The 18894-nt window shown below is 41.0% G+C and overlaps 1 protein-coding gene across 1 annotated transcript in view; it reads left to right on the top strand.

The window, feature by feature from the left end:
- AFF3 (ALF transcription elongation factor 3) overlaps nt 1-18894 on the top strand; it is a 492261-nt gene that overhangs the window by 321481 nt on the left and 151886 nt on the right. The window contains exons 6-7 of the mRNA XM_032765391.2: nt 3897-3933; nt 15568-15619. Of these exons, the coding sequence (XP_032621282.1) occupies nt 3897-3933; nt 15568-15619 (89 nt within the window). The remainder of the gene's footprint in view (nt 1-3896; nt 3934-15567; nt 15620-18894) is intronic.

Raw genomic sequence — 18894 nt, 5'->3', positions numbered from 1 at the left:
CAGTATTGACGGACTCCGGAGGAAGAAGTAGCATACCAACCCTCTTCAGCGCAGGAAATGTCACTGTGGCTGAGGGTATTTGTGAGTTGTGGAAGGGGAAATGTAGAGGGATCCCCAGCATTGTTATAGACTCGGAGGATTCCTTGAAAGGCTACAAAGTATTTTTGCTCATTCTTTCCATAAAAATAGAATATCAGCATTATTAATTCTAACACATACTGAACTACTTTTAACCTATATCTTAACTAATTAGTGATCTAACAGCTTGAGACTTGCAATTTCTTAATTAGGCTATTAAAGTTTCAGGGGTTATCAAAATTGTAGCAGGAGGGATTTGGAATGATGCTGGAAATTAAAGCTAAATAACTAGATTTTAAATATCATTATTAAATATATATATACTGTTTACACAGCATAAAAATTAAACCTACATTAATGGTAAAGATCCAAGTTAAATCCACAAGGAAAGGAAATTCAGTGTGAAATTTGAAATACACAGACTATACTGGACATCCTCCATCACCTCACCACAATGAGAGTACGTTAAAGAAAGCAGACCAGCAACATCCGTTTACCTAGTAGAGGGTATAAAGGTTCATTTTATCCTTAATTTTGAATTTTCTTTCTCTGTGGGATTAATCTGTACTCTTAAATTTACTAGAAATGGGCAGTGTGCGTCCCTTTATTTCTCATTTTTCAAATCTTAAAGATAATTGAATTAGTGTATATGTATGACATGCCACATATGCTTTTCCCTCTACTATCTTTGTGAGACTTTGTTAGGTACAAATGATCATGCGTTATTGTATTGCAATTTTATTACAAACATCTTAATAAATAAAGTTTAAATGAATAATTACATCTGCTAAATGAGAACATGCTTGATGCTTGTGAGAAAGAACTTTCATGTTCATGTATTCTCTACTCAGTTGTGTAAAAAGAGGATACGGTAAATTCTGCTGATTGCATGGCTCTTTTCCTTCATTTTTACAGTGATTTCATATGTCTCAAAAAGCAGATCAGGCACTCCATTTCCATGTAGCTATGTATGATTGGATGAAGTCACCCATCATTGTGGTGTCTGGGCAACACTTTCAGAAAACCAGTCCATTTTCACAAGTGTGTTGCATGCACATTCTTAACAGAAGCTTTAAATGTTGGTGTCATCTCATCTTTATGGTGGTCAGTTAATTATTCTTTTATTCTTGTTCATTTTAAAAAGCTAGAACGGTGAATTAGAAAAGAACTGCAGATGTGAATGACTCACTTTTACCAAATATAATTGCTTTTAAGATTTGAAAAAAATGATGCCTAGAAAGGTAGACAGTTTGATTGTATGCTAGAGTGGCATTTAAATTCAAGTGTACCTGTGGTCACATCACTACAGCAAACTGCTCCTGGTTTTTTTGAAATTATACTCAGAAAAACAAATGGATTCCGGCTTTTATATTTCTTCGTCAGAAGGGATCATAGTTGGGGCAATTCCCACAAAGTAAATAGTTTAAAAAGTGTTGCCATACTGTGAGATGTAGCATAGATTGTAGCTTATATATATGAATCTATAAACCTCTTAGGACAGGAGAAAAATTAAGCATCTGCTCAGCCTGGTCCAGGTGAAAAGAGGGCTTTGCAGAAAAAGACATGGGCATAAATAATAAATAATCCCCTTCTCATCTGGTCACCTGGGGGGATGGGTCAGCATCCTGAAGCTGACATGGTATGGAGCTGCCTCCATGTGGTAGGTTAGTCTGTGGCTCTCTAGCCTCCCTTAAAGGGGCAGCACACCCTCTCTGAGGAGCCAGACAAAGATCTCCACCACTTAATGTGTGGTGAGGTCATTTCCGGTATGCAGGATGGCAGTGAATAACAGATGTGTACTGCAGACATGCAAATTCCAAATCAAAGCCATGCAGTCTGGAGATCCCTGACTCCACAGGCAAATTACACAGCTAGAGTAGATTTAAAATCTGACCCTTCAAGATTCTGAATGCCCCCAATTCAATGCCCCTGGCTTAATTGCAAGTCAAAGTTGCTGAGAAGTGCTGTAGGATTAATCCATTACGAGTTTGACCGTGCTCCCACTCAGCTCAATGGAAAAACTCCCATTGATTTTAATGAAACATGATCAGGTCCTTAGTGGATTTAAGATTGCCATCAAAAAAAGTCCTATCCAAGCCTACAGTAGCTGGGGAGAAGGAAAAAAGAGATCCATGGGGGCAAGGGGTAAGGAAAGAGCTAGGTTTATTTGGGTTACTTTAACTGTGAATTTCTCTATTTTTCATTCTATTTCAGTAACTTTAACTTTGAATGTCCAGGCTTCTTCATGTTTTTGCTTTTTAGGAAAACTATAAATGGCTCAATTGCTTTTTTTCTTACATAATTAATAAAGGTTTACAGACATAACTGCAGCTTAAAGACATATTTAGCCTGGAAATAAAAAATAATTGTCTATTGCCTTGAGCCCGTCTATTGGCTCAGTACTGCCCTTAGGACCAAGGTTTTAGCTGAAAATCTTTCTGCCTTGAAAATAATGTATGTATTGGCATGTATGCCTATTCTGTCAATGTTGCCATCTTTATTGTCATAATTGCAGCATGCACGATAAATGGTATAGTATTATAAAGTTTATTTATTTCATACATAATTGGAGATATGTATGGAATGCCCTCCCTAAACTATAATCTATTTCTCGTGTGGCTTAGCTGCCCAGTGATGGCTAGCCTGAGTGACAGTCAGAGATACTTATTTATTTTTAAAAAAACAAGAGTGGAAAAACTTCAAATGATTTAGAACCATTAAGTTGACTAAGTGTTTGTTAAAAAGCCTTGTTGACGCAGTCCAAGGTGCTCAAAGTATTTTTGGAGAAACTGCTAAACTGAAAAATGGATGATATAAGTGCTGTGCCATGTTTATGGTAACCGAGATTCCATCTTTAGCTATTGTAGGAGGCACCTAAAGAACAAGAGTCCATAAATAATACACAGTAATACATCTGCAGTACCAATATAATTTTGGTACATATGGTACATTACAACCATTTCCATATATCAAGTCTAAAAACAGCCCATAATTGAATGAATTATTTAAAACAGAACCGATTTGAACAAACCTACTTGGAAGAGTTAACGCAAGGCAGACTCTCAGTGTTTTTCAAAAATGTTCTAAATGTTTCACTAGAAATGTTTTAGGTGTTTTTGTGAAGTTCAGTTACAAACCCACTTCTGATACATAGGTATCTGCTGGTCAACTGAAGACTAGCTTGAGATTACAGAGATACTGTGCCAAGACTTTTTTTGAAAACTAGGTGTTGATTTAGTTTCATTTTTATTTTAACCTAATATATCAGTATGTCTAGTAGATAGTAGAACTAGGCTCAGGAGTAGGGTCTACATGTCCATTCTCTAATGCTGTGTGTATCAATTTCCTGATCCATTATGGATGCGACACTTGGGATCCTCGAGGTGAGGAGAAAAGATTAGCTGTGCTGCTCCCAGAACAATCTGATGGCCTATGAAATGATATTGGCAAGAACTTCAGAAATAATCATTTGTCTGCTTGCCTGTCTTCTCACCTAGCCTGGTACAAAGTAATAGCCCCTTGAGTTCTGGTGGAGTAATAAGTGAATAATAAGCTGGAGATTGATAGTGAAGATAGAAAAAAATATACTATTAAAGGTTCATGATTAAGAGAGAAGTGTAAAAAGGCTAGAGTAAATGCATTTTCAAGGAAATATTTGATTTTCTTCTTATAGTTGGAAATGATGTTCTGTGATTAGACTGAATAAATGATTAACAAAGCTGTATGGTAGTATTAAGGTAAATTACATTCAAACGTCTATTGTCTCTAAAAATTACCACAAAAAATAATACATGGTATGCTTTTCTTTATTATTTTAGGAGTCGCAGCAGGTGTCTACAGGACACAGCAATCCAAGTAAGAATTACCTCACTTTACAGGTGGATTTGGTGGAGACGCTGACTGTGACTGTGAGAAACAAATGAACAATAGGACAGCTGAGAAAAAAAATAGTGGAAAGATGAAGCCTACTGGTCTAGTACAGGATCTCAGCTGGCAGGCTACTGTTTTGTCCAAGTGCAGAACCTTGGGCGTCACAATCACTAACGGCTTGTAAGTGGGGAAGGGAAGGGAACAATCCCTTTAGGTTGGCAATGGAAGGAACAATTTGCTCCATCATATCTAGTTCTGCTACACGTAAGAGAGGTTTTACAGAGAAAAATAGTTGCTCTTCTAAAATGATAGTTAATGGGTGGAAACTGTCTCCACATACCAATGCGCACACAACCCCAACCTCCAAACTGCCTAAAATTTCTGAGTGTGTGCTTTATTATTTATTTATTTATGTATATGCTCTGGCCCTGTCCCTGTGTATGGTGCTATATAATACATGAAATATACCAAAACAATAACAAATGCTGCCTCAAAAAGCATTTGGTTTTGGGCTGCCTTTGATATATAATTTTGACAAGGATGGTGAGTACAGAGCTTGCTTTGCTCACATCTTTGCCTATCCTCCTACTAAAGTGTACAGGCCATGTTACAAAGCAGTTGTACTTTAATTGCATTTAGTTATTGGTAAAACACGTTAGTGGCTGTGTGGGGAAAAAAAGACTGAATTGTTCTATGAAACAAAGTATTAATTCTCTCTTCTGGCATCCCTGACTGGTATTAATGTTCTTCAGCATATTCAGTATCCATGACCGTACCCTGTTCATGATGTCAAAGCATCCCAGCCAAAGGCTCTATTTTGTTAGCTTCATGACCTGTGAGCTAAAACAGAGCACTATTTGCAAATTACAAAGCTGGGTCTGAAGATGACAAATGTTCTGAGCCAGTAAACATGGCTTTGAAACTGATTGGTCACTCACTAGTGCAAGAAGCAGACACCCAGAGGGAGAATGCTAGGAGACTTCAGGCTATTAATATGGTATGGCACTTTGCTAAGGAAGGGGCAGCACTGTGGAAGACGATGTTGTGAACAAGCAGGTGGTGGTGCCACTTAATTGCCAGCATCAGTTTGATATTGCTGTGAACACCAGCACTAAGGAAGTAATAAAAAGGCAAAGGGAATGGGGTTCTCTAGAAAAATAATGAATATAGTAATGAGAGAAGAAAGCACTAAAGAGCCATAATAGATGAGGCTGTGCAAACACTTGAGGAATTCTGAGCATAATAAACACAAGAGCAGAGCTTGAGTGGTTTGTGATGATATCAGAATGCCTAGCATTGATCATCGTTTTCCTGTAGTTTATTTTACCTACAGTACTTCATGGTCCTTGCAAAATTTTAATAATGAAAAAATAGACAATTCATATTGAGGTGGATAGTTAGGTTGGGTAAAGTAAAATATATGTGCTGCCAAATCTTCACCTAGAACTTTGATTGAAACTGCAAGCTTGTTTTGAGGTTTTGGGAAATTGTAATAAATGGCTCCCTGTGAGGGAGGTGTCAACATGGCCCCTATCCTGGTTTTAAGTCTTTAGTGTCCCATTAAGCTGATAGCCTCAATATTAACAAGTCTACTTTGGGAGTGGTCTGTCTGAAGCTTGTCATGAAGGATATTTTGACTCCAGCTGTTAAAAATATCTTCCAATGTTACCATTTTGGGGAAGACTACAGCACCCTCCTGGGTTTCATACCTGAGATCTGCTCATAGCGCATGTCCTAGCCCCAGACAGAGCTTGAGTGTGGAATGTGATGAGTTCTGTGCTGCTCTCAGCTTCCGCCCTTGGGGGAGGGAGTTTGTTTATAAACAGAGGCAGGGTGATTAAGATAACAAAGGGCTTGTCATTAAGTTAAATTAAGGATCATTAGATGATCCTGAAAGCATTGCCAGGTGCTCCAGTTAAAAAATGGGAAACAAAGGGTTGGAATAAATGGTCAGTTTTCAGCATGAAGAAAGGTAAGCAGTGATGTCCACCAGGGGTCTGTACTGGGACCAGTGCTGTTCAACGTATTCATGAATGATCTGAAAAAAAGGGGTAAAAAGTGAGGTGTCAAAATTTGCAGATGATACAAAATTTCTCAAGATAGTGAAGTCCAAAGCTGACTGCAAAGAGTTGCAAAGGGATCTCACAAAACTTGGTGACTGGACAACAAAATGGCAGATGAAATTCAAAGTAATGCACATGGCAAAATATACTCCCAACTACACAAACAAAATGATGGGGTCTAAATTAGCTGTTACCCGTCAAGAAAGAGATCTTGGAGTCATGGTGGATAGTTCTCTGAAAACGTCTATTCAATGTGCAATGGCAATCAAAAAAGCGAACAGAATGTTGGGAATCATTAGGAAAGGGATAGATAACAAAACAGAAAATATCATATTGCCCCTATATAAATCCATGGTATGCCCACGTCTTGAATATTGCGTGCAGTTGTGGTCACCCCATTTCAAAAAAGATATATTGGATTTGGAAATGGTACAAAGAAGGGCAACAGAAATGATTAGGGGTATGGAATGGCTGCCATATGAGGAGAGATTAATAAAACTGGGACTTTTCGGCTTGGAAAAGAGGCGACTAAGGGGGAATATGATAGAGGTCTATAAAATCATTAATGGCACGAAAAACTTCGATAAAGAAATGTTGTTTACCCCTTCACATAACACAAGAACTAGGGGTCACCTAATAAAATTATTAGGCAGCAGATTTAAAAAAAAACAAAAGGAAATATTTCTTCACAATCAACCCATGGAACTCTTTGCCAGGGGATGTTGTGAGGACCAGAACTATAAGCTGGTTCAAAAAAGACCTAGATAAGTTCATGGAAGATAGGTCCATCAATGGCTATTAGCCAGGAAGGCAGGGATGATGCCAAAAGCTGGGAGTGAGTGACAGGGGATGAATCACTCAATGATTGCCTGTTCTGTTCATGCCCTCGAAAGCACCTGGCGTTGGCCACTGTTGGAAGACAGGATTCTGGGCTAGATGGACCATTGGTCTTACCCAGTGTGGCCATTCTGATGTTCTTATATATAACCCAGATGTATCTACCTCCTGCTGTAACCCACTAGACTCCACTGCCCTCCCAGAGCTTAGATAGAACCCAGGAGTGCTAATGGGGTCTCTCTCTCTGCAGAGTTAGTAACAAAGTAAGAATATACATTAAAATTTTAAACCTAACCAGTATCCCTTAAGTGACTTGCCACAAGATGTCAGAACATGTTAGTATAAGAGCTGAGTAGGTCTAATATTCATTTAATTTTGTTTCTTTTATATAACAGTTAGATATAGTGCTCCTGTCAGCTAATTGCTAAGTTATCTGCCAAGAGACTAGAGTTTTCAGGTGCTTAAGCAGTTCTTGGAATCACGGTTAAAGTTGCCCCCCTCCTCAAAATCTGTAATGGCACCCCTGCCACTTTTCCCACTAATAATAATTTTCCATTTCCGTAGTATCTTCCATACAAGGATCTCAAAGCACTTTACAAACATTAATGATATAAGTTTCATTACTGTGACGTCCGGTGTCTATTTGTGTTGCTTTCCTGCTTCTTGCTTCCTACTCGATAGTCCTGTTTGTTTCCTGGTTCCTGCTCCCTGAACTCAATGTTCCAGTTCCTGTTCTTCTGGAACTTGGCGGGGAGGGGAGTGCCTGGTGCTGGGTGTGTGCAGTTACTCAGCACCTGCTGCTACATATCTGTCATTGGGGACTGTTGTTATGTTTTGTTCAGACTGTTGCTGACTTAACTGTTTCCTGGTTATTACATGTTTTGTTTGACCACCTGCCTGTGTCTCTTGCTTCATTTTCCTTGTGTTTGGGGGATTGTATTCTGGGATGCATCAGAGCATAAAATTATGGCATCAAGTGCTTCTATTCTGCTACTTATGCTGCCTGCACATCCTTCACCTGTTGACTGGCGATACTTTATTCAGAATTTTTGGAACTATGTGCAGATCCTGCAACTCTCTGGTGCTGCTAGATTACCCTTGCTGCAGAACGGCTTAGGCTGTGATGGCATTGATATTTATGATGGACTCAAAGAGCCCAAGCCTTCCTTTGAAGTGTCCGTCCAGCTTCTCAACAAATATGTTGTGAGTGGAGCTTCTGTTCTGTTAAAATGGAAAATCGTTAGGGTTTTTTTTGAGGCTCACCAGCAGCCCAGCAAAACAATATGTCAGTTTGCTTGTCATTTGTGGCAGTTGGCCCTTACCTGTGAATTCAGAGATGTTATGATGATCAAGCTCAGGGACATTTTTGTGGTTGGCATAGCCAGTGACTGCCTGAGCAAATGGTCACTAGCTGAAGATGTTAGACGTCTAACTTCTGAAGCCACAAATATTAAGAATGAGGCAGTTGAGAGGGTTTGGGCTAGAATGTCTCAGACTGCTGCTACCTTTGTGTCTATACTTCAGTCCCCGTTACCTGCTTCTCCTGCTTCCATTGCCGAGAGTCATACAATGCTACCTACTCCTGCTCCATGGCCTCAGCAGCAAAAGTTGCCAACTCCTCACTATTTCTGCTGTAGTAGTACAGGTCACTTGGCCAATTTCCAGGCCCGCCCGGCTAGCAGTGCCCAGTGTTAGGCTCGTGAGAAGGAAGGACGCTTTAAGTTAGTCTGCCACCATACACTGATTCACGAAGACAGGAAGCCTTCAGTGCATGGTGTAAATGTAGAGCCGCACAAAACCATCTTTACCAGGGACCAGATGTTTCCTTTAGTACAATCTCCTCAAGTGGCAAGGCACTGGAGCTGGAATCCTGTATTATAACGGTACAGTGCTGAAGTGCTTGATGGATAGGGGTGCTGAAGTTAACGTTCTCCCCTCTGAGTTAGTTCATAATTTGGATATTTGCCTGACAACAGTGGTTATAAAAGCTTGGAATTTGTATGATTTGCAGACAATGGGTGAAGCTCTATGCTCCACAGAGGTGTAGCCTTGACTGCAAAGTTTAACATTATTAAAGGTGCTGCTACTGCAAATCCTTTCCCATTATAATCCTATGATGTGTGCTTGCAGCTTGAACACCTGAGGAGTAGTTATGCCAGCTATTCTAGAATAGCTGGAATAGAAGAGGATGCACAACGTATCATTCAGAGGCACCATGATTTATTTAACACTGACAGTATTCTCTCCATGGGATATCCGTTATCTCTGCTGTTGGATTTGAACACCAAGCCCTTTGCACGCCTGCAAATTATGTACCTCCTTCACTTATGGACAAGATCTGAATGGAATCGCACCACGTGAAAGCTAATGGCTTCATTCGGGAGGTGGAAGGGCCTGTGGATTGGATTTCACCTATGGTGACCATACAAGAAGAGTGGCAACATTTGACTGTGCACAGATTTTAGAGAGACAAAGTGGGTGAGGTGATATCTTTTATTGGACCAACTTCTGTTGGTGAGAGAGAGAAGCTTTCAAGTCACACAGAGCTCTTCTTCAGGCCTGGGAAAGGAGCTCCCAGCTTCAGAGCAAAATGCAAGGTGGATCAGATTGTTTAGCATATGTAGTTAGCACATATTGTAAGGGACCATTCAAATGGCCACGTGCATTTGGATTACATTCTCATCTTTGCTAAGACCCTTCCTGGGCATAATGCTATTCTGGACCAGGTGCTAACCTGACCACAACAAGCAGGCATAAAGTTGAATGTGGCCAAGTGCAGTTTTGCAAAAGATGCTGCTATATATTATTACTCACGTTACCCCTTTTTATTCATAATTTCACAAGACACATACCTCTGAGGAACTAAATTCTTGCCTAACCACTTTATTTGCAATCTTTGGCCTACCAGAGAGCCTTGTTTCAGAATGAGACACCTTTTCTTTAAAGAAAGTTTGAAGACTTTCTGATGACTATTGGTACTGTATATTATGAATTTGCTGTGTACCATTCACAAGGAAATAGCACAGTGGAAAGACTACACAGGACTCTGAAGAAGTGTGTAGCTAGCATACTGCAGGAACTTCTAGGTATACTCTTACCTATTGCATTGAGTCATGCTTTATATGTTATTTGGAGTACACCTCATGAAAATACTGGAGAAACCCCTTTCTTCTGGCTGTTCAACTGACCTATGAGCACCAAGTTGTCTATGCTGATGGAAAAGGCTCATCTCACCCCTTTTCCATCCTCGAAGCTAACCGATGTGACTAGGAAATATACGACTTTCAACAAGAGTATCCGCACAAGACTCCACACGTTCTATCCTGGACAAGTAGTGTATTCTAGGTGAGGGTCTGGAAGCATTTTCATTACTCATGGCATGATCTTGCGGGCTGCAGGGTACGGAGTGTGGCGAGTGTGTTTACCGCACAGAGAACACATTGTTAACCAACGAGATATACTTCCTACCAAAAGGGAAACAGATAGGGAAGAGGAGGCTCATTTCTGTACGATGGTATGTGGCAAATTAGGGAAGCTGTGCCACATCAATAGCATCCAGCCCCTGAGCTGAATCACAGCCGGGATCACCAGCTACCTCTGGCCAGGTGCCATTGAACTTCTGGGGAGAAAAAAAGGAAATTGTGACGACTGATGTGTGTGTTGCCTTTCTGCATCTTGCTTCCGGCTCCCTCTTCCATTTCCTGTTTGTTTCCTGGTTCCTGCTCCCTGAACTGTTTCGTGGTGATTACATGATTTGATTGACCACCTACCTGCGTGTCTTGCTTCATTTTTCCTTGTGTTTTGAAGATTGTGGTCTAGCTAGGATGACCAGCCATCCCGAATTGGACAGGACAATCCTGAAATGAAGAGTTCAAATCCTGGACTCAGGCTGAATGACTCTGGGACAGCATTTGTCTTGGATTCCCTGTGGCACTGCTCATTGCCTGCCCGAGGCTCAGAGGCAACACCAGCCTCTTCCCAGTGGGAGGGGAGCTGAGGTGGGCCGTAGCTCCCCTTACCAAGAGGCTCCAGACCCTGCTCCTCTTCTTCCCCCTAGGCCTTACCCCCTGGCCAGGCCAGAAGCTGGAGATAGGCAGAAGTAAGAGCCACCCAGGGAGCCCAGGTCACTGTGGGGAGCCCTGAACCTTCCACCTGTCCTGGGCAGCGCCCCCTGTGGGTAGGGGCACAGGCCGGGGGCTGCTCTCAGTACCCTGGTCTCTCGCCCAGGGCCAGTGGAGGGTCTGGGGCTTTCCATAACAGCCCAAGCTCCCTAGGTGGCTCTTAACATTGCCCAGCTCTGGCTTCCAACCTGGCCAGAGGATGCGGTCCCAGTAAAGAGGAGGAGCAGCAGCAGATGGGGCCACAGATGAGGGTGGGGTTCCTGGATCGGTTCCACTTTTGTCTTTTGAAAAGATGGTCACCCTTGGTCTGGGGTTACACTTGTGAGGTAGGTAGTACGTTATACAGATGGGGAAACTGAAACATAGATAAACTGAGCAACTTGCTCAGCCTCATAAATATAGGCTACACCTACTTGGTGTGGCACTCTGTCCCTCTCTAATCGTGGCTATGCCAGCTAGAGATTGATGAGCCTGCTACAGCCTTGGCTAAGCAGTAGAGGCTCATGCACTAAGATCTGGCTCCCAGGTTTGATCTCTACTGCCGTCAACCCACCCTAAGGTGTCAGCATTACATAAAGAACATGGGCAGAGATGGTAATAGAAATTGATTACCAGTCTTCTGCTTTATCTAGAAGATTAAGACGGTGATCTTCTGGGAGACAAGGAGCCTGAGGCTTCTTGGGTTCCCCCAAGACCTCTCCAACTTGGTTCCCCAAGAACTCAGTTTGACTCTAGTCTTCTTGTCACTCAGGTTCCTTTATTTGGCATATAGTAAAGCTACGCTGAGTTCATCAATCCCAAGCACAGGGGGCAATATAGGCTGTGCCACACATCCAAAGTTACACAGAAAACCTCTTCCTTTATATGCATTTACACATTAGATTGCATTTACTGTACATTTCATCACACGTTTTGGGATTGGCTGAATCACTTTGTAAGAACTAATCCCTGTAGAATACACATTATCTCTGCACAATTTACTCTTTGCCTTATGTTATGGTCCACGCTTGTCTTATCCATTGTCATCTTGTCCATTGTAAATGGTTCCCTGAGTGTTCCGCCTTTATCTTAGCTAGTACAGACATTCTGGGTCCAGCCTGCTGATCCACGTACCTTCCTAATCCTGTCTCCCAAGAAATGAGGCCTCATCCATGTCCAGTTATTCATGTCAAGCCAGGCCTATAAGGCCCTCTCATCTACCTGGGGTACAATGGGCCAATCTCAGTTTATCCCCCCCCATCCCTTAAAGAAAGTGGATTTGAAATTGGCCTTTGCACTCTGGGTCATTTTACCCTTAGAATGTGAAATGGTAAAAGAGCCAATTCAGTGGGAAACAGCAGAAACCTGCCAGGTCTGCAGCTGAAAAACTGGGGCTAGAAGGCCTTCATCCATATGCACATGCTCCAGAAGATCAGTCGTTTGGAAGAGAGCAGACCAACAGCAGGCCTGTAAAGAAGTAGGACATGTAGTGAGACTTTTGGCCAGATGCAAAAGACTGAAATAGAGGAGGGAAAGGGCCTCATAACCTGCCCAGAAATTGATACCTGGAGCTAAAGAAGCTTAGCTGGTTGCTGAATTACCTGTCCCTCATAACAGTACCTTCAACTAAAGGGAGAAAAGGGCAGATTGGTTTTGGCAGTTTGTGTGAAGACCTGGAAGATAGAGTGTGGATAAGAGTGGGCTCACACAGGACAGGTAGCTCAGAGAAGCAACACCTTTTTACTAGGCTTGTCAATGTGAATCTGAATTCCAGATCTTTAAATATCATTCATGCTTAGTAAATACAGTTTTTCTTGAATTTCTGTGACTCATTGGCGTTATGGTGCAGTTCTTTCTGTGGAGTCAGTAAGGCATTAATTCTCCATTCTCCCTCTTACTCTTATATACTGTACAATTGCTCTCCCTTCCCCCTGGAATGTTAAGTGATTACGAGCATTAAAGCAGCTGCAAACTTTCACTGTAGCGTAATTCATTAATATCGTGTTTGGCTAAATAGCATCCCTGCTACAGAACCTATTCTGCTTTTCTTATTGCCACAACACTAATTGCTGCTAAGAGCAGAACTAAAATACTGCAGCTTTTCCAATTGGTGCAGAACAAACTGCCAACAAGTCACTCAGGATCTCACATCCCATTTGCATGTGAAACCACCAATGCTAACTGTATTAATGTGTTATTAACAAAAGTATTAGTTACAAATAGAACATCTACGATGAACTATTATTTGTTTTGGGATGTAGATATGGTTTTGACCGATATTGCAAGGCAGATTGTTGCTAAGCCAGTCTATATGCCATATATCTAGTGACAGGCATAAAGGGCACAACTAGCCATAGAACTAAACCAGAACAACGTCGCCAAACCCCGCCTGAACTTTGGGAAATTGAGAGCCAGACCCAAATTTCCCAGCTCCAACTCGACAACTGAATCTGAACACCATGATACCTGAGAGTTTTGGATTCAAATTTGCACTTCACCTCTGGTCCATGTCTAGTCGCAACCAAATACTAAGAACTTCTCTCTCCCCACCCCAAAATAACCCTATTTTCTTTGGAAGAAGATGATGCCACAGGTACTTATATTTTCATTAAAGCAACTGTGTGGAGGAGGCATCTAATAGAATTGGGAGTCAGGATTGCTGAGTTCTAATTTCTGTCCCAGATACTAACTCCTTGCGTAGCTCCTTCAGCAGCTCTTTCTCATAATCAGGTCTCTAAAATGAGCTCTCATAGGGTGTTGAATCTTAAGTGATATTTTGAAGGCATAGTGTAATTATATAAAATATAAAAATTATCTTGTGATCATTCTGTGTGTAGCAAATGTTTGATAAAAATAGATATGACTAGCTTCATGCCAATGCTTCTGATTGGTTTAAAATTGTGCATCTAATTGGTAATAAGAACAACTGATTTTTCCCCTCCTTCCCAAAGGTAAGCAATGTTTCAGTGAAACCCTCCCTACAATCCTAGAAGGCCTAGAAACATCTGATGCAGGTACCAACACATCATGGAACAAGTGTTTAAGCTAACCAAAGACTCCTTTGCTGGACCCCTACTCCTAGAAGCACAATTATCTTGAACAACTATTTCAGCTTGTTTCAGGATTGCATTGGGGAAAGTACCAGGAGTGAAATCCATTTAAGTCAATGGCAAACCTCCCATTGACTTCAAAGGGGCCAATATTTCTCCCCAGAGGTTCATTTCATACCCCAAATTCTTCCACCTTTGATTTGGTGAAAATCAAACTTGAGAATTTTGGCAACAGCTATTCATATGTAACGCTGAAGTTCTTGTAATGGCTTGAGGCCTGATCCAAAGCCCTTTGAAGTCAATTAGAGATTTTTGATTGAGTTAAATGGGTGTGAATCAGGCGCTACACACAAGAAAACACTGAAACAATTTCAAACTTTATTTCACAGAATACAAATTAATTTTGATTTGACAAAACTCATTAAAACGAAATGGAAGAGCACTGGTCTCATCTGTGAGATAGTCAGACTCCAGCTCTTCATCTCCTGTTCATCACAAACTTGCATGTAAACAGCGCTTCAGTGCCCATTGGTAAACAAGTGCCTGGGCCGTTGGCTAGCATAGAATCAATATTTTGCACTCAGATTATAAATGGTGTGTAAGCAAGGTGGTACAATATCAACAACAAAACAAAACAAAAATCCAGCCTTCTCCAGGCTTTCAGACCAGCCATGTTTCTCCTTAATGGCTGCTAAATTAGGGCAGTGACCCACAGCCCTGTATAAGGGGCAGCATATGTCATCACTGTCCTGGGAGGGGACCCAGGTAGAATTGTGACTGGGCCTCTCTTTTTGTACAAGTAAAGGGAAGTGATGTACTGTGGCACTGAAAAAATGGATCTTAGTTCCCAGAGTGATTCCAGACAGCTCTTCTGGGGATTGCTTGAGGGCAGGAAGGAAAAGAGCCATGGATCCATCTGCTCCATGAGCCTCTCTGCCTTCTCCACACCTGCTTGCTTACAAAGCAGAGTAGCAACTGCACAATCACAATGATCTGCACAGGCCTCAAAGTCAAGTTCTGGGTAGCCCATATATGGCTGTATACACTGCATGGCCATGTTAGGACTAGCGACTATCTATCACTGGGGTTCCGCAGGTTGTTCAGAGAGCAGTATTCACAGCAAATAAGGTGAATCAAACTGTTTGGTTTTGGGGTTTTTTGAGGGGTGGGTGGGGAGGGAAGGGATCCTCAAACTCTTCAGACTGATCTGTCACCTCAGGGTATAGTGACTAAGGCCCCAAAGCATTCTGTCCTTTTATCCTGTAAGCAGCCAGCCTTATAGAGTTTCCTTCCTCCTTGCTAGGGATCTGATAGTCATGAAATTGTCAGGCCTGCTTTACAACTTACCCCTAAGCACATATACAAGGGACAGGGAAAGTCATGCTGATGTTAACTCCCAGTTTTCAAGTGCTCAGTTAGTGTCCCAGCTTCCTGCCATATGATATTTAAAAAGCATTCTTCTGTACGCTTTGAAAGTGTTAAAATTAGCCTGATAATGTATTGACCTCTAACACCATAAAGATTTTTGATATTCACTTATTTTTCATATTATTTTTCTTCTTTTTTAAGGGAAAGGTGAGGCTGAGCCAAAGAATCCAGAAAACAGTGCATCACATACATCGTAAGTCAGTTTCGTATTTGTGATCAGAGATGATTGCTGTTTTTATCTGCTTTATCATGCCAAATAATGTTTGTCTGTTTGTTTTCATTAAGATGAAGCTCTTTCACTGATGCTGTTCTTTAAAAGGCTTTTAAGTAATGATTCATAGTTAATTGTTAATAAATCATTAGCATCCTTATTGTGAGAGATCTTGAAAAGTGAGATGTCTCTCTAACAAGCTGAATAAATCTTAAATTATTTTTTGGTGGAGTGAGTGAGTGAGGTTGGCTTTTACAACCGAACAGATCCAATATTACCTTCAAGCTGCAGAAGTTTGTCACATTTTCCAGAAGATATCATGTCACATATGCCTTTGATGTACTGATGTAATTTTAAAAGACTGCAGTCTGCAACTTCACCTCTGAATTACTTGAAATCCAATTACAGCTACCTCTGGTCTCTCATGATTTTGTTGATGTTTTTGAATTAACAAAAGCAGTTGAGAAACAGATGGAAACAGGCCCTTGAATATATCAGTGTTCGCCTTTACTCTAATGCAACAGTAGAAGTCCCCCCCGCCTTTTTTTTTTTGTTAATGTACAAAGGAATTAACTGTTTTACTGTTACCAGAATAAACCAACTCTTCAAAGAGAGGGACTCTACGTTTAAAACAAAAAAAAACAGGCTGGATCTGCAAACTTGATTTTGCTCACATGAGTTAGGAGAGGACTAAATTTCTACAAAATCACTCACCCTTTTTATCTCATTTGAGTGGGAGTGGAATTCTTTTCACAGTGCAGTCGTGAATTTTAGAGTATATTCTGTCTGTAATTTGTGTCCTCTGGCTTTTGTTATTTAAATTCAGAGTGCTAGATCATGTAAGTCTTGCAAGGTATCACCATCTGTTACATGGCCAAAAGTAGCCATAGAAGAAGGTACAATAAGCGTGATTGTTGAATGTTTTGATTTCTGATATAAATATATGTTAAAAATCTTCTGGAAATGAATCTATAAAAAGATCTGACATGGTCTGTGAATGGCCTGTCCTGTAGATTTTGCTATAGAATGTAATTACAATATGTTATATTTAGTCAAACTTGTTTAATAAGGGAAGCGCTAGCAGCTTTATGCCTTCTGATAATATGATTGTTGGGAATGGTTTATAGTGTATGTTGGTGTAGAATGCTTCCAATGGTTACCATTTTTTTTAAAAATGATATTACAATGAAGACTTAAAGGAGAAGAGTTTTAATGCCATCTGGAGGTATCATGGAGAAATGAACTCTTATTTTTGCTGATATTTAATACGTAAAACATGAGCAGACACTATATTTCGACTTAATCTTGGGGCTAGGTCATATTTTATAGTAGGGGTATAAAAAAGGTTTTCTTTTCATTAAATTTTCATTAAAATTCTGTAATTTGTATTGTATGAATGCAGAAATTCCCAAAATTTGTTTGTGGCAGACTAGATAAAGTGTCGTTAGTGGGCTTTATTAAATAAATTGAACCAGATTGTGACATCCTTATTCATGTTGAGTAGTACCTTACCCAATGAGTGGTCTCACTGAACCCCATTGAAACTGTACACTACAATACTTCATAGATTCCAAGCCCAAAAGGGACCATTGTGATCACCTAGTCTGACCTCCTGTGTAACATAGGCCATAGAATTTCCCCAAATAATTCCTAGAGCAGAGCTTTTAGACAAACATCCACTCTTGATTTAAAATTGTCCATGATGGAGAATCCACTGCAACGCTTGGTAAATTGTTCCAGTGGTTAATTATTCTCACTGTTAAAATTTTACACTTATTTCCAGTTTGAATTTGTCTAGCTTCAACTTGCACCCATTTGATCATGTAACACCTTTCTCTGCTGGATGAACAAGCCCATTATTAAATATTTATTCCCCATATCGGTACTTATGGATCAGGGGTCGGCAACCTCTGGCACACTTACCCTAGCGGGCCGGGCCAGTTTGTTTACCTGCCGCGTCAGCAGGTTTGGCCAATTGTGGCTCCCACTGGCCGCAGTTCGCCATCCCAGGCCAAGGGGGGCGGCAGGAAGCAGCGGCCAGCACATCCGTGGCCCGCGCCACTTCCTGCCGCCCCCATTGGCCTGGGACCGCGAACCGCAGCCAGTGGGAGCCGCGATCGACTGAACCTGCCGACATGACAGGTAAACAAACTGGCCCGGTCCGCCAGGGTCCTTACCCTGGTGAGCCGCATGCCAGAGGTTGCCAGCCCCTGTTATGGATTGTAATTAGCTCACCCCTTAACCTTCTCTTTGTTAATCTAAATAGATTGAGCTCCTTGAGTCTGTCACTATAAGGCATGCTTTCTAGTGTAATACATGTTTTCTAATGTAATACATTTACAGAGGTCACCTTTATATTATTACCATTTGTCAGTAATGACCACACAGCAGAGTCTGAGGTATCAATGTTTATTCCTGTTTTAAGAATGGGGAAAAGCTATGTAACTGTTGGTAAATGGTAACTTTTTAAATGAAAACCATTATATTTAGGAAGACTGTTGGGGTGAAAAAAGATGCAGAAGGAAGGAGAGCCTGAAAGGACATGGGGGAGGTAGATTGCAAATAGAATTCAGGGAAAGGAGAAGGAAGAGAAACCAGATAGAGTAAGGTGCAGGGAAAGAAAGAGAACAACAGAGATTGAAAGATACTGGAAGAGATACAAGACATAGTGCAGCAGGCAAGAAAAGTAAAGGTGAAAGAATGGAAAAGAGAAGGGGGAAAGCAAAAACAGCCAGAGTTTCTAAATTGTTTAACAGAAAGCTGAATGCCAACGTGTTACAGTGATGTAAATATAAATAACAGTAGTGTGCATACAAACACAAAGGTGTGCCTTATTCTCCTCTTGCTGATGCTGATTTTACATCAGTGTAGCTCCATTGGCGTTAATGGAGTTTCTCCTGATTTACATCAATGCTAACCCAATCTGCTAGGGTTAATTTTTATCCCTGATCTTTGGACACTTATGAATACTGGTGTTTTTAAAAATTTGGAATGAACCTGATTGCACCTGGTATTAAAAAAGTATACAGGGGATAATACATTGGCACACTACAATGCACGCATGTGTGCGTGCGCACACACAGACACACACATACGTAAACAAAATAGTGCTCAATAATTGACTTATTCTCCCCCTGCAGATCACTGAAGCTTGCAGTCTAAAGGTACCACCCAGACCAATTTTGCAACTGGCAAAAAAAATCTTGAAAAAATGCCCAGCCAAGGTGTGAGCCTTCACATCAGAAGCTGGAAAAACT

This window comes from Chelonoidis abingdonii, chromosome 1, assembly GCF_003597395.2.
Source record: "Chelonoidis abingdonii isolate Lonesome George chromosome 1, CheloAbing_2.0, whole genome shotgun sequence".
NCBI lineage: Eukaryota > Metazoa > Chordata > Testudines > Testudinidae > Chelonoidis > Chelonoidis abingdonii.
This window is presented reverse-complemented; position numbering and strand designations above follow the sequence as displayed.